This window comes from Squalius cephalus, assembly GCF_949319135.1.
Source record: "Squalius cephalus genome assembly, chromosome: 25".
NCBI lineage: Eukaryota > Metazoa > Chordata > Actinopteri > Cypriniformes > Leuciscidae > Squalius > Squalius cephalus.
Window position 1 is genome coordinate 15,989,548 of NC_137146.1, and position 16,175 is coordinate 16,005,722.

Sequence of the window (16,175 nt, forward strand, 5' to 3'; positions counted from 1 at the left end):
ATTTGCAGTGATGTTAGAACTGGAGAGGAATGAGATAAAACTGTACCGTTCTTAAATTAAACTATTTACAGTGGAGCATCCAAATTCTCCCTGCTGGAGTGGCTCGCCATCATTAGAACTGCATGTCTGCATAACAATAAACTGTTCTTTTCTTAGATTGTTTCACAGTGCATATAATTTCAGTAGGAATACAAGGAAAGAGAAAATCAAAGGGACATTACAATCTTTTCCAGATTTGTTTTGGATTTCTACAATATGATTTGGATTTCTCATTATTGGCCCTGATATGCACCCATTCTTGTTATTGCACGTGACACATGGACCTTAAAATATACCAATGACAAAACAGAACAGGAACATGTGTGATCCAAGACAACAATAATCTCAATATTGAAAAAAAAAAATGCATTCTTCCTGGATAAATTTAAATTTCTCCACACCAAACAAACGATGGGTCCGTTTCCATCCTCTCTCAAATTTATTTCCATTCTTCCATCGTTTTTTTCCCCCTAAACATGCATCCAACTGGTTACCGGTAACACAGCTGACATCATCTCCCATGTTTGTGGTCTGAGTCCATGCTTGAGTTTGAGTCCAAGGTTAAAGTTCAGAGACCATATGATTTTAAAAAAGTGCTTTTATAGGTCAGTAGGACTTCTTCCCTCCGGAAGTTCTAGAAAGTTCATATTAACAGGTATCATCTGTGGAAAAAAAGGCATATTTTAAATACATTTAAAATGCATTTCCACTATCAATTTTCAGTATCAGTTTTATCAATTTTCAAATTAAACATTAGTTCTTACCATGATACCACCATTTTGTCTTCTTTGGATTTTTATTACATGTCCGTACATAAAAGGAGTTATCAGGTGGCCGCCTCTGTAAAGAAAAAAGCATAAATAAAAATTATTATAATAAATATATTTTTATATAAACTACCGTTCAAGTTTGGGGACGGCATGCTTTTTTAATGTTTTTGAAAGTAGTCTCTTATGCTCACTAAAGCTGCATTTATTTGATCAAAAATACAGTAATATTGTGATATATGTCTTTTAAAAATTACTTTTTATATTTTAAATTATTTTAAAATGTGATTTACTCCCAAAAGCTGAAATTTCAGCATTATTACTTCAGTCTTTAGTGTCCCATGATCCTTCAGAAATCATTCTAATATGTTGATTTGGTGTTAAAGAAACATTTCTGATTATTATCAAGTTTGAAAACAGTTGTGCTGCTTAATAATTTTGTGGAAATTGTGCAACATTTTTCTCATGATTCTTTAATGAATAAAAAAAAGTTCAAAAGAACAGCATTTATTTAAAATGGAAAACTTTTGCAACTTTATAAATGTCTTTACTGTCACTTTTAATTAATTTAATGCATTCTTGCATTATAAATGTATTCATTTCTAAAAAAAAAAAAAAAAAAAAAAAATTTAAATCTCCTTTTGAACGGTAGTGTATATACTACATATATTAAACTAGTTTACAGAGACAATATAAAATCAATGCAAATGTATGAAGCTTTTAAGCTTTTTGGAGTTTCTTTTACATTTTGTCAAGAAAATGTCATTAATGTTTGAATAAGTGGGTGTAAATTGAACAGATTATAAATGCGTTTTCCAATACTGTCACTAAGGTCAACCTGTCAAAAAGTCAGCGTTAAGACACATTTAAGCAAGTACTATAATAAGTAAGCCATTGATTCAGAAAGGCACCAAATATAGCTGTGTGATGCGGTTAATGTCTTACTATTGTAACTAATGAACAAACATATCTGTCTAATATGTCCCATATTAGAATCTAAGTGTGTTATCTTTACACATTCATCTGCACTGTAACTTTAGAATCCAAAGATACAATAACCAAAAGCTAAAAGATCGCAATCTCGAGCTAAACACCCACATGATCTTATTCCTAAATGACAACGATTCGGCGATGTCTAAACATTTGACGAGTTCATACCTACACTTTCATGTGTAGGTATGAAACAGTGTCACAAACGGGCTTTTCACCCAGACAGTACCATTATTTCTGTGTTATAATAATTTAAATGATCACAGAATTACTGGGATAAAGGTTTATAGTTCGGATATAAACACTGATATCTACGTTAGTGATAAAAATAGAGGAAACCACCTTATGAAAGTAATTTGATGATTCAAATAAAGATTGTATCAATTATATTACACCTGTAGATGGCGACAAGTGAACATTCATTCAAGAGATTCGTTCAAAAACGCTCGCTGCGTCTGAATATGCTCCCATCCTATATGGTAGGCAAAAAAACAGTATGTGAACCGAGTAGTAGAAGTATGTCCGAATTCGCAGTATTAATAAAAAAAAACAGTAGGTGAAAAGTCCCTGGATGACCTACTACTTCCGGCAGGTTCTGAAGAGTACATTCAAGGGACACTTCACTATCCCATGAGGCCACGGGAGAGGACTTGTGAAAAAAGGTGAAGCATCACAACTGTAGCCGTAAGTCACATGACAGTGACAACATGGCCAATTTTCATTTATACTACACACATTCATACCATATAACTGTAGCAATTAACATTTTGCCAGAGTAGTGGGAGAACCGTGATCTCTATTTTAAACTGTGAGTCTCAATTTATCCAGAATTGTGCAGCTCTAGTACACAAAGAAAACTATTGCATTGTGACGCGAGACACTTACCTTCTCTTTGCAGCTAGACAGCATGCTAATAATGCTAAGACAAACAGACTGCACCGAAAGAGCTGGTGACCAATCCTCCGTTAAGATGGACAGGCAGATGTGGCCATTGCTATAAACATGGGGATGGACAGGTATATTGTCTCCTGTGAACATTACCTGTCAAAACACAACATAAACACAATTTAAAAAAAAAAAAATATTTCAATATGGTAAACCATATGACCATGTGTGCTTGCCTTGCTCCAAGCTGCTCTTTTCAATACAATGAAAATAAATGGTGACCATCTGATAGACACTTGAAGAAAACTTGAACGATGACGACACCACAGCTGCCTTGTACCCGTAACCAGGTTAAACATTTTTTCACAACGGACAAATTTTGCAACATCGACAAGTTATTGAACTAACATTGAACTGACTCAAAGTGAATAACACTAGTCTTCTGCTTACAGGTGAATTAAACTAATTTCATAATGAACTTTACACAATCACTGAACTGAACTAACACTGAAATTCAGACTGAATAATGACACTATTGTCTTCTTACAGCAGAATTTAAAATGTCTCGTATTTGAAGTTTGCATCTTAGATTGTTATTTTTCTGTTCATCACTGAGAAGCTGCTTTGAAACAATCAGTACAATCCGCTATATAAATAAAGGTGACTTGACTTGACTATGGTGGTCAAGCAATATTTTCCATGAATAACAACTTAAATTTTGACCTGTTCCTCCTACAAAGCTATTATATAAATTCAGAGGACTTGAAATTTAGTGCATTTAGTTTAGACTATAATTTTATGATGCTTTTATGGTGATTTTTGTCCTTTTCAGAGCTTGAGAGCTTCAGTCCACATTCACTTTATGGAAAAGAGCAGCATGGACATTCTTCAAAACTTCTCATTTTGTGTTCCACATAACAAAGAAAGTCATTTGGATTTGGAACAACACAAGGACGAGCAAATGATGACAGAATGTTAATTTTGGGGTGAACTATCCCTTTAAATCATAAGCCAGTGCTTAGTCCTCACAATTGGCATGAGGCCGCTAGATTAGGACGTGGAGACAGAGACAGCCGGCTGAATGAGAAGCCGGCGCCAGATCCGGACTTACATACGGAAAAGCATAGAGCGCTCGCGATCATAATATGCACACAAACTCTGCTAGGGCTACTTCAGCAACAAAAAGGTTGAGTCACTTTTAATCTTAAGTGCTTCCTTCCTTTATCACATGTAAAAGTCATTTGACTAAGAATATACACTAAGGCATACACTTACCTTTGCTCCATTTAGACTTTGTATCAGCTCTAAACCATCAACAGCATTTCTGTCACTAGTTCTAATGCATTTTTTCCACTATAACAGTCCCTGCCTCCATAGAGTCATGCAGTTCTTAACTCTAAAGTGGCGTGTGAGCTTGTATATCTAATTTGGTCTATACCGGTCTGTTATTTATAGTGGGACTGATATGTAAAATAAGATCAGAGCTAATCCCCTCAAAGTTGGCCTTTAAAACCGCAGTCTACAAGCTCAATCTTGTGTAGATTGATCCTATTATTTTACTGTTGTAGGTGAAAAACAGACTTTAGTTGACCCTATAATGTACACTTAGCTACTACAAATGAATATTAAAGTAAGTATAGCAATGCACAAAATTTGATTTTATGCAAATGAGCAGGTACATGTGATCCGCCTACTGTGAGTGATTGTAGTTGAGTGCAAGCAAATGGAGGAGAAGTTAATGTTACCCTGAGCGATCACACTTGTGTATATGATTTGTCTCTGCCTACATACAGAAATATAATAAAATGGTAGATGGAAAACCAGTGTTACTGTCGGCTAAAACTAACATTATTCAAAGTATTTTGTTAACTGAAAGCTTAAATGAAATAAAATATAAATATTAGATGATAAACAAACTAAATGAATTTTTAAATGAAATAAATGTAGGTTAAAATATTAAAACAACCACTAAAACTAAGATTTAAATAAACCATTTACAAATATTTTAAACAAAAGAAAATGATACATGAAAACTGAAAATATAAAAATAAAAGCTAATTCAAAATGTTAATAAAAACTATAATAGTATATAAATAACACTAAAATAACACTGGCCAGAAATTTGGCAAACAAATGAATAATAATAAATAAATAAAAAATCATTCATTCCTATTAATTTTGCAATTCAAAATATATTCTAAAAATATATATTTTGACTAAAGTAAATACACTTTATTTAGAATAATTAATAATAGAATAGAAATAATATAATAAATAATAATTAATTAATGATTACAGAATTAAATAAAGTTAATAAAAAAATTTTTTGGAATTACCTGAGGCGAGTCAAACGGATAACGACCACTAAATTTAAATAGAAGCTGAAATTTCTCCCCTTCATAAAGAGTACCAGATGCTCCTTCCATATCCACAATCCATCTGTAAAGAGAAACAGAAAGAGATTAGTTTTTTTTTTTTTTTGCAATGTACTTTAGGTGTACATTTTCAAAACTCTTACTACAAAAATCCAAACTGATCACACTTGTAACACAGCTGGTCATTCTTTCAAAACCTGATCCCATGCTTTCATAACAGTTATACACATTTCAGTCCACATAACTACTGTGTCAAACACAAGAGTACTGCAATATGTAATGAGAACATTTGGTTTAATCACCAAAACACAACAGTATGATATTCTTTCAATGTAGTACTTTTAACAATCAGTTAATTTAATAGCAAACAAAGCAAAATACATATCACACTTGTTGCTGAAATAATTCAAGTAATACAGGCTACATATGCCACATTAGAAAATAATTACCTAACTTACGTAACATAAAATTCATAATGTTTGTAATTGTATCTATTCAGTGTGTTATCAAAAGGTGTGATGAATTTATGAAACTGTCATGAGGTTTTGTGCTAGAACAGAGTTTGCTGGCAATACAATTCTCACTGTGCCACATGACTGAATCTATACTTTAGATACAGTTGACCTGTATAAGGGTTACAGTTACAGTAACGTGGAAGTCTCTACCATGGTAATCTGTTTACAGTATCACATGGCATACATTCTGTAATGTAAAATGCTGTATTTGATGCCATCTGTCTCCCTTCTTATGATGCATCTCTGATCAATCATTGACTGTTTCCTCTCCCTTGTACTCTATCCTGCTCTATGTTCACAAATTGAAAAACTCACTCACTCACTCACTCACTCACTCACTCACTCACTCACTCACTCACTCACTCACTCACTCACTCACTCACTCACTCACTCACTCACTCACTCACTCACTCACTCACTCACTCACTCACTCACTCACTCACTCACTCACTCACTCACTCACTCACTCAGAGAGAGAGAGAGAGAGAGAAAAAAAAAAAAGACTACTCTACTGCCAGCCATAACTTCAGCCATAAAAAGAGAGAGACAGGAAGTAGAGCAATGAAAGACAAGACAACCATTAAATATCCAGAACTAAACAATAAGGGAAGCGCCACTATGTCAAAGGTCAAACAGATGATGGATCTTTCTGGCAGAAAACCCTTGACCCAAGTCACTCTGGGATTCAGGTCAATTTTCAGTCATTTTGGCTATTATAAACTTATAGAGAGCAATTTAACAAGCCGTCCTTTCCTAGAAACAAAGGTATTTAAGTGAGAGTGAAAACAGACAGAGAACTAAAGAGGGAGGTGACTTTTCTGACTCAACACATGGGACTCACTGGGATATAATATCACTATGTGCTCACAGCTCACATGTGTGTCCTTCACTCTAAAGCATTTCACAATGAGATTACTAGCATACAAGGCCTGATATCACTGGAGGAAACATCTGGCACAGAGGGCGATATAAATTTGGTTAAAAGAATGAACTTTAGTTTTTGGGAACAGAAATGCACTACATTATATAATGAGATCATTTCTCATGTTGACATGTTAGCCTAAAATGAAACAAATAAATATATAAATGCATTTAAAAATATATTATTAACAGATTTAACCATATTTAATTAATGAATCACAAGTTAATTTAGTAGAAGCACACCCCTAGTACAAGCATACATTAAAATTTGCAATATCAATGTCAGAACAACTGAAAACAGAAAATTCTTGCGAGTAACTCCAGCGTCAGATAAAGTGACATCCACAATGCCATTTTCCTGCCACAGCATTATCATATCAACAACAGCAGTTTGTTTTCAGAAGAGTGAGAACATTCCGGAGGCAAAGTGAAAATATTCCTGGACCATCAGTGCTGCGTCGGCACAGGAGCTCACATTTCTGCCTTAGTTGCATGAAACATTACTTCACATGAAAGAAGATGCTATTATAGATATAGGGGTGTAATTGTACCAGAAATGATTGGTGCAGGTCTTTCCATTTTGTACAAATGTGTAGCGAACTTCTCTGTGTGTGGAACGTATTTTCAAAGTTTTCCCCTAGGATTGGACAATATCGTTTATATCGATGTACATTGATGCTGCGACCACATCTGAAAAATAATGAAGGGCACAACTTGTTCACATTTTTAAATATTGTAATGAGATATTCCATTGCTCGAAAAGTAATAATATATCTCATATGGCTTTTTAATTTTAATTTAAAAAGCTATTTCTGACTGATATATTTTAGCATATTTTTTAGATTAAGGGGTTTTAATGCCAAGGAAATATTTCCTAGTCGGAAATTGGACATGAACCCCCCTCTCAAGTTGTATTTAATAATGGGAAACTCTGAAATCATTTTTATACCAGAGTTGGCAGTGCCATAATGTACATCACCAAGCTTGGAAGGACCACTTAAATCTATATAAAGGCAGAGATTGCAACCGTTAGGTTCCAATATGTTTAGCTGATAATTGTTAATAATCAAAGTAATCCCAGACAGTTGTTTCAAGTCATTAACAGACTGCTTAAAGGTAACAGGTCTTCCAAAAAACCCGTTGCTAATCTCTGTGATGATTTTCTCAGCTCTAAGATTGATAAGGCTCAAAGTTGTATGAATATTTACTTCTGTCCCTGCTGATTCGGCTCTCAGAAATTCTCCACACTTGACTTGATCTCTCTGGGCAAAGAAGTTTCACAAATAAAGGCTGCCACCTAAATAGTTGATCCTGTACTAACTTGCTTGTTTAAAGCATGTTTTGCCTCTGTAAACTCTGTTGTTTTGAGTATTAGTGCCAGCAGCTTTTAAAATGATTGCCGTTACACCTCTACTAAAAAAGACGATGTTGATTGGACAATTTCAATAATTATTGTCCCATTTCTAATCTCCAATTCTCAGCCAAAATTCGAGTGAACTGTGCCATCCCAATTGTATACACATCTTACACTAAATAATTAGCTTGAGCCCCTTCAATCTGGGTTTTGCAAATATCATAGCACTGAAACAGCATAAGTGAAGGTAACTATGTTAATTGCTGCGAACTTGGGCTGCCTGTTAATTCTGATTCTTCTTGACATCAGTGTGGCTTTTGACACTGTCCATCATTCCAGATTACTCACTCGTATGGAATCTGTGTTTAGCAAGACTGCATTAAACTGGTTTTAGTCGTACCTTTCAGACAGTAGGCAGTTTGTTGACATGGGTGGACACAAGTCCAAAATTAGCTCAGTCAAATTTGGTGTTCCCCAGGGGTCGACTCTGAGTCCATTACTTTTTATGTGTATTTTTCCTGTTGGTCAGCTCCTTAGATATCTTGGACTTAATATTCACTTGTATGCAGATGACACCCAGATTTACATTCACTCAAAACTGGGTGATCATGTGGCTGTTGTTTTTCTGGAACACTGCATTTCTGAGATAAAAAATTTGGATGAATCAATTTTCTTTGCCTTAACAGAGATAAAACAGAGGTTATGATCATTGGTTCAACCCACCAGTTACGTAAAGCCAGATCTTTAATGCTTAATGTTGATTATTGTTGCTCTGTCTCGGAGTTTCAAAAAAACAAAACAAAAAATCCCTCATGTCCAGAACACTGTTAAAACGTAATTTTTTTCATCTCAGAAATATTGCAAGATTGCGCCCCATGTAATCATTTACTGTGGCAGAAAAATATATCAATACATTTGTTTTCTCCCCTATTGATTATTGAAATGATTTGCTTGCATGGGCCTTGAAAAAATACCCTAAATAAATTGCAATATGTCCAAAAATCAGCTGCTAGAATCTTGACAGGGACCAGGACTAGTTGTTCCCTCAACTCGCTTGCGCTCTATGGGTGACCGGGCTTGAAAACTCTGGAGCTCTATTCCATACGAGAATAAACATGCTTGCTTGAATCTTTGCTTAAAACTCACTTTTTTAGACTTGCTTATATGTGATTTTGTTATTGTATATTTTGTATATTCTATTTTGTATATTGTATGTTTGCAGTATGTTTAGTTTATTGCTTTGATGTTTCTATTTCTCTTGTTATTTATGCATTTACTTTTTACCCCTTTTCTGTGTAAAGCGCTTTGATAAAAAACATTTAAAAGGCGCTATATAAAATAAGGTTTATTATTGTTATTATAAATTTTAAAGGTGCTGTATGTGATTTTTTGACATGCTAAGTTCACAAACTCGTTTCTCTGAAAAACAAAGCTACAGCCAGTTATTTTACTTTGAAATGTGCATTCTGTGTCAGAATGCCAATTTATCCAATACTATTTCGACACCCCCGGGTTGCCAGTAGGCGAAAAAACACAGCGTATTGCAGTTATGGAAGCCAGCAAACGAACTGGCTCAAAAAATAAATCTATGAACGGAAACATTATAAAACGTGGATAAATGACCTCATTAGTTTACAGTGTCTCCTCACCTTTCATTGTCAATTGTACTCACTCCTGTTGTGTGTCCTCAATCCGGCAATCCGCTTCGAGTCTAAGGAGGAGGGGGCGGGGAAAAAACTCCCTCCAATATTTAAATTTGTACTGCAGTACCCATTTCAACCGCTAGCTGTCAATATTACATACTGCACCTTTAAACATAGCAGAGGGGAGAACGATTGCTGCCGTGACTGGTATTATTTATTAGTTTTTTCCACAACTGCTACATCGCCTTGTCTTGTCGTTAAAGTAATGCAAATGTGAATAACCACTTGAAGCACATTTTATGTTTATACACAGCAAAAAGAAATGTATTTGACCAAAATTCAAATATAGATAGTGCGGTAAATGTTTGCTTGTCAAAGAATGTGACGCTACATTTTATTCAGAATTAAATGTCTTAAATGTCAGAAATAAAAGATTTCCCCAAGAAATAGGCAAGAATAAACCTGGAGTCCACCATAATTCCTGTTCTTTTCGACAAATCATCTATTGCGTTTCATTATATTTATTGAGTTGGCTCGTGCGTTTTAGATTTGACGCTTCAGAAATGTGACGTAATTTCCATTAAGGGAGCATAGTGAGCATTAATGCTCCCTGGTTTTTGAGATGCATTGTGGGATTTTTTAGGAAATGTTCCAGTGCACTGGAAGGATTTTGCGATTGAGACAGCCCTTTAATGGCCGACGCCCTAATTAATGCCCTGACTACTAAACTAGGGAGCTGATTGAGATGCATAGAACGTGATTATCGGCCGATACCAATCTGCGGCCGATCGATCGGAGCATCCCTCCAATATGCGATTGAAATTTAAACAGCACAATTATTGGAGTTATCTAAAATATTTGCAATTATATTGTATAACCATGCTGAGACGAGTTATCAAATCGCTACAGGTAATACTGTTCAAATGCATCTTAAAACAAGGTTGGATTTGGTTGGGCTTGTTTCAACCCACCACAACTGCCCTAAAATCAAATCGACATCACAGAGAACATCCTCCAAAAAACTTGAAGGACAACAATGAATATAATTACACCAATTAGTCAGGACAAACACGTTTGGCAAGCTGCTAAACTTATAGCTCATACCAGACATTTCTTTGACAAGACACAAACCAAGACAAGGCTACATGGCTGAATAAAAATGCTAGGCTAACCCACATTACATTATGTTCCCGTAATACTGACCAGAGTTCTGTAAAAGAAAACATTACATTTATAACCCTTGGCTGTCAAAGTTTAGCTTTCTGAAACCGAGTAATTATATCAATCATTTATTCTCATTACTGCAGCACAGAAAGACATAAACACATACTGTATGTGAAGTCAGCTCGTTTCCAAATAGATGCACCACTGTGCACAAGACTGGTTATATTGAGATTCAGATAAGTAATCCTTTCTGGAACTATGTGATGTACCTTTTTTGTCTTGTGACAGTTTTTCCTCAAAAGATTGCTATATATTCCCAGACACGGATACGACCATGCACAAGCCAAAAAGAGGTCAATAAGGTTTGTTACAGCAATACTACCCTCTCGAGCTTTAATTTTTGATTAGTCAGAGCAGACATCACTATACATCGGGCAGAGCAGCCTTACAAATGACACCACATGGGAAATGTTTTGTTTAAAATTTAGAAAATATGCCCACAATGGGTGAGAGTTTTCCAGGCCTGACAAGACAACAATAGCGTAATGCAAAGAGTCATATTGCACTTTTAAATATGACAATCCCTGATACAGGGCGGCTTGGGAAATCTAGCCTGTTAATAAGTACAGCATGATCACACACATGGGTATAAGATTAAACGGAGAGTCGGGAAGCTTTGGCCTTACTGTGTGATGGTGTTCTGTACGCTCTTCTCATTTAGGGTCATTCCAGGGGGTGGATCATTCTGCAAGGCTAGCAGTTCTTTCTGTAACCTTTTCTGTTGAGAAATAGAGAGAAAGAAAGTATTGAACAAACAAAGGAAAAAAAAAAGCAGAGGTTCTTAAATAAAACCCCTTAAATCTAAAGAATATGCCAGGAATATATCAGTCCAAAATAGCTCTTCAAATTAAACATTAATCAATTTAAGTCATAAGAACATATTATTACATTTAGACATATAAGATTAATCACATCTAACATCAAGGTTTTTGAAATATAATATGTGTATATATACGTAATCATATGTAATAATACGTAATAAATCTATATTAGACGCGATTAATCGATTTAACAGCACTAATTCGAGCATTGCAACAACACAGTATAATATATTTTTTAAAACTATTATAATTCACAGTTTCAATACATTAATTTAAATGTAGATATTATATTAGTGCTGTCAAAGCGATTAATCGCATCAAACAAGTTTTATATATATACTCAAACACATAATATATATATATATATATACTTTTAAGTTAGATTCGAATCATCGATTTGACAGCACTAATAACCACTGAAAACTGTGGCAACAAACATTGCCTATTTTTTGTAATTGCCAATATTCTATTCAACATAAAACAGTGATACTGAATAATATTAAGTCAAGTTGAATGAAAATATAACTTCATATGTCCTGCACAGTCACAAGTAACCTTGCTAGGCTGGATAAAAATAAGTAGACACTGATATCATGATTTCAAGCAATTAAAATAGCAAAACACATGAAAGTTCTAGTAAGACCGCGTTGATTCTACTCATTACATTCACTGTGTTTGTGGTAAATCAGTAGTTTATGTGAGTCCTGCTCGCCAGCTGTTGCTTTGAAAGCACCGATAATTCTCACCCTGGCAGCTCAGGAACAGCGAGGAGGACAAGTTATGATTTCAGAAATAACACAGCAATATTCGATCCCCTTATTAGGCGTATCCAAAAAACACCATTTACACTATCATAGACGACACACTCGACACCTGATCAAGAAGTGATTGATAGATTAAACAGGGTTAGATGTCAGCTGTGATCTTACCTGCATCGACGCCATGATGGATCCCCCTGCATCAGTGGCGCACAGTAACGCAGGGCGACTGACGTCACCGTCACGTGACACACGAGAGCTTCTGTTCTGAGAACACGCTCTGATAGTATGATAGTCCAAAATCTACCACATACATTGTCTCTTTATTCTAATAAATTAATACTAGTTACATATTAATTAATCATAGCGATAATAAATAATAATACCAATTATTTAATTATTCTGTTATCCATTATAAGTCACATGGGTTTCGACCTAGTTTTTGTAGACGTTTTTTATTTTCGGTTTTAGTATTCTTTTAAACCAGTTAATTAATAATTTATTTATTCATTATGAATAGTTGTAATTAATAAATATATGTTATTTTTAATATAGTATTATTCTGTCACAGAAGAAAGTCACATGGGTTTGGAACGACTTGCTTTCCATAAACAGATTTCTTTCTTTTTTTTACTCTTTTTAATTATTAATTGTTTATTAATATGAATAGTTATAATTAATACACATCTATTATTTTTTGATAAATATAAATGTACATTATTTCATTATTCTGTAAAAAAAAATTGTCATAGAGCAAAGGAGTCCACATTTTGGAACAACTTTCAAAATACAGATTTAAAAAGTATTCTTTTAATTATTAATATTTATTTATTTATTTTGAATAGTTATAATTAATAAATATATATTCCGTTTTAATAAATATTAGTGTCTATTAATTCATTAGTTACAGAAGAAAGCCATCGGTTTGGAACAACATTTAAGATACAGATTTTGTTATTTCTGGTGATGTATCTTTTTAATTGTTTATTAAATATTAATTAATATTATTATTATCTATTAATACATATTAAGTCTACTAATTAATTATTCTGTGACTGAAGAAAGTCAGTAACCTGGGTTTGGAGCGACTTTCAACATTCTTTTATTTTTGGGTGACTTTTTTTTTTCATCAACATCCTTTTAATGTTACAATCATGCCATCATTTTAAGTATATATAAATATAAAAAGATATTTCCTTTACCCCGTGTTCACTTATGCATGCCATTTTGTATTTTTTCTGCTGTAAAACAGAAAGACTCAGCCAAAACAAAAAGAGGTGTGACAGTGATACATTTGGTTCATCCACATTTATTCCTTGTGCGAGACTAGGACAACTGCAAACGACTTGCAAATACAAAATGAATGTAAGACATTTAAAAACTCTGCATACAAAACAAACTATCTAGTCATTTCAAAGTACAACATAACAACAACAAAAAACTAAATTGATCAATAAAGCGAAACATTTATAAATACACACTCATAAATCATTGGAACATATATGAATGTCGGTCACAGCATAACGCATACTCCTATTCCTATCTAACAGTCCAGGAAGTTCGCAGCCATGAGCAGTTCCAAGGCAATCTCAGGAGCAATGGGGAATTCTGGGATTTCTGTTGAGCTGTTGGTGTAACGCACTTTATAGGTAAAATACATGCAAACTTTGGAGAGAACATGAGACGGGATCTCCCGGAAGTTCACCTCATTGGTTTCATTTTCAGCAAACTGACCTTGAAGTAAACATGCAAAATGTTAGAACTTCCTCCTCCTAATCAAATATCACAACAACAAAAAACGGAGTGATGGAAGAATTCCACAATAAACAAATGCTGTTTCATCACAGCAGGATTTTGAACCATACTCACCAGGTCCACTCAGCATAGCCTTGATTGTGCCAGAGGTTAACGCGTGCTCTCGCTTCACAATAAACTCTTGCCCGTCTGAAGAGATCAGCTTTACATACATGGCATCTGGGCCCTCACAACCACCATAAGTCCTTTCTTCAATATCTGCTGGAAGATGTTATTTGAACACTTTAGGGGGAAATGGAAGCTAGACCGACTCATGCATATGAGTAAGTTTACCAGAACAGATCATGAATGAATGGATGAATAATGAATTGATGTGGATCCAACCATTAAAAGCATCTGCAAACAGCACACAAGCTGATCGAGATATTACAGTTTCCTATTTGCAAATAAATAAAAGTCCAATACAAACCCATTGTTTCACAGGCACTGTGTTATTCCTGCAAACAACAGAACAAAACATTAGGATTATGGATTATTGCATAGGTTAAGGGATCAATTATTATTAGTCAGCATATGAGAAGGAGAGAGAACTAGAAAGTTGTGAATTTCAAACAAAATTATGAGATATTATATGATGACGAGGCTGAATCCTTATTAGTTTTTTTGGTAACACTTTACAATAAAATTTCATTAGTTCATATTAATTAACTACATTACTTAATAATGAACTGCACTTCTTCAGCATTTATTAATCCTTGTTAATTTCAACATGTACTAATACATTATTCAAATCAAAAGTTAAACATTAAATAATGCACAGTGAAGTAACATAAACAAACGATGAACAACTGCACTATTTTTTGTTAACAAAGATTAACAGATACAGTAACAAATGTATTGCGCATGGTTAGTTCGTAATAGTTAATACATTAACTAATGTTAACAAATGAAACATTGTTTTTTACTTATTAACGTGTGAACAGTAACCAAAAACCCTCTAAGTCTACCCAAAATATTGGCTAGTTTATGTAATTATTCTCTTTTGCTGTACTTGGTCATTTCATATGAGTTCTTATTCTTTATAAACAGTCTCATAAGAGAACATTGTCACGGTCACAACAGTAAATAGAAGGGTTTTTTAAACAAATAATTTTGAAAACGATAAATCGCAATATCGTATCGTTTCTTCTCTGAGTGGACAAATCTATATTGTGAGTAATAAATGTATACCTGTCACACTTACCACGAATGTAAAACAGTAAAACAAGTTGAGAAACACAGGCGCTGAGTACAACTGAACACTTCCGGTTCAAAAATGTGCCTCATAAATAAAAGTCCCCCTATGTGTAATTAAACCTTGGTGTGTGAAATTCAAAAATGAGATTTCATTTAGCATAATCTTCAGAAACATTAGAAATGAACTAAAATAACTTGAAATAATGATGTAATGTTAATATATTGATACAAGTAGGTCTAACAAAGGTAAGCTCAGAAAAGCTCAGAAAATCACACATTGCAGATTTAGTTAGTTAGTTAGTAGGTACCTTGAGGAACAAAGGTCAAAAACACAAACCGGTATTGAATATTCCTAAACCTTTACATAAAAATAATACCATCCAAAAAAAACCAAATATATTACACTCTAGGTCAATGAAACTTACTACATCTAAAAAAAATAAAAATAAAAAAAAGCACAGCAGAGGGTGCAAATTGTACAGAATTAGCAACTAACATACATTAAAAAAAAAAAAAAAAAAAGGAATAGCCTAATATAAAATCTATTAGAAATTTAGATATGATTTCTCCAATATTTTGGACAATAAGTAAATAGTCGTAAATGTTCCACACAAAAACAATTTTTATTTATTTATTTTTCTGTCCCCATTATCCATGCTAGGGCACAAAATGCAGATGCCAATCCATGTTTCTGGACTGCTTAGTAGTCGGAAAACTATTCCGATTCGATGCATCTCGATCTTATTTGGTAATAAGGCTGTTTAAGGTATGGCAGCTAAAACTTCTTTCTGTTCTGTTGTTTTTCCTGAATAATTGACAATTTATCTGTTTTAATTATTTTTCTATAGAACATACAGAAGGCTATATGTTTTGTAGGCCTATATATTAAAGC

The 16,175-nt window shown here is 33.9% G+C and overlaps 2 protein-coding genes across 5 annotated transcripts; both read right to left on the reverse strand.

Moving 5' to 3' along the window:
* Window positions 1-157: 157 nt before the first annotated feature.
* On the reverse strand, window positions 158-12,556 carry ube2wb (ubiquitin conjugating enzyme E2 Wb). Of its 2 annotated transcripts, none has more exons than XM_079862904.1 (6): window positions 12,464-12,556; window positions 11,340-11,431; window positions 5,018-5,120; window positions 2,682-2,837; window positions 804-879; window positions 158-701 (listed from the first exon to the last, which is right to left on the reverse strand). In XM_079862904.1, the coding sequence occupies exons 1-6, from the start codon at window positions 12,476-12,478 to the stop codon at window positions 688-690; spliced, it is 456 nt and encodes a 151-aa protein (XP_079719030.1). In that variant the 5' UTR covers window positions 12,479-12,556; the 3' UTR covers window positions 158-687. The 2 variants fall into 2 exon arrangements, with proteins under 2 accessions (XP_079719030.1, XP_079719031.1); XM_079862905.1 differs by lacking the exon at window positions 12,464-12,556 and adding an exon at window positions 12,281-12,439.
* Window positions 12,557-13,572: 1,016 nt separating this feature from the next.
* Window positions 13,573-15,371, reverse strand: eloca (elongin C paralog a). 3 transcript variants are annotated; one of them, XM_079863730.1, is made up of 4 exons: window positions 15,291-15,371; window positions 14,517-14,544; window positions 14,162-14,305; window positions 13,573-14,026 (listed from the first exon to the last, which is right to left on the reverse strand). In XM_079863730.1, exons 2-4 carry the CDS (start codon window positions 14,518-14,520, stop codon window positions 13,836-13,838), a joined length of 339 nt encoding a protein of 112 aa, XP_079719856.1. In that variant the 5' UTR covers window positions 14,521-14,544; window positions 15,291-15,371; the 3' UTR covers window positions 13,573-13,835. The 3 variants fall into 3 exon arrangements, with proteins under 3 accessions (XP_079719856.1, XP_079719855.1, XP_079719854.1); XM_079863729.1 differs by having other exon boundaries at window positions 14,162-14,308; XM_079863728.1 differs by lacking the exons at window positions 14,517-14,544; window positions 15,291-15,371 and adding an exon at window positions 14,381-14,457.
* Between the last annotated feature and the right edge of the window lie 804 nt (window positions 15,372-16,175).

What these genes read in the sequence shown, in the direction of transcription:
- ube2wb (XM_079862904.1), bottom strand. An exon ending in GTACAGAACACCATCACACA is followed by an intron (nt 5,121 to 11,339) that starts GTAAGGCCAAAG and finishes TTCTCTTTACAG; the next exon opens with ATGGATTGTGGATATGGAAG. An exon ending in ATCCGTTTGACTCGCCTCAG is followed by an intron (nt 2,838 to 5,017) that starts GTAATTCCAAAA and finishes GTGTTTTGACAG; the next exon opens with GTAATGTTCACAGGAGACAA.
- eloca (XM_079863728.1), bottom strand. An exon ending in GGCTATGCTGAGTGGACCTG is followed by an intron (nt 14,027 to 14,161) that starts GTGAGTATGGTT and finishes GTTTACTTCAAG; the next exon opens with GTCAGTTTGCTGAAAATGAA.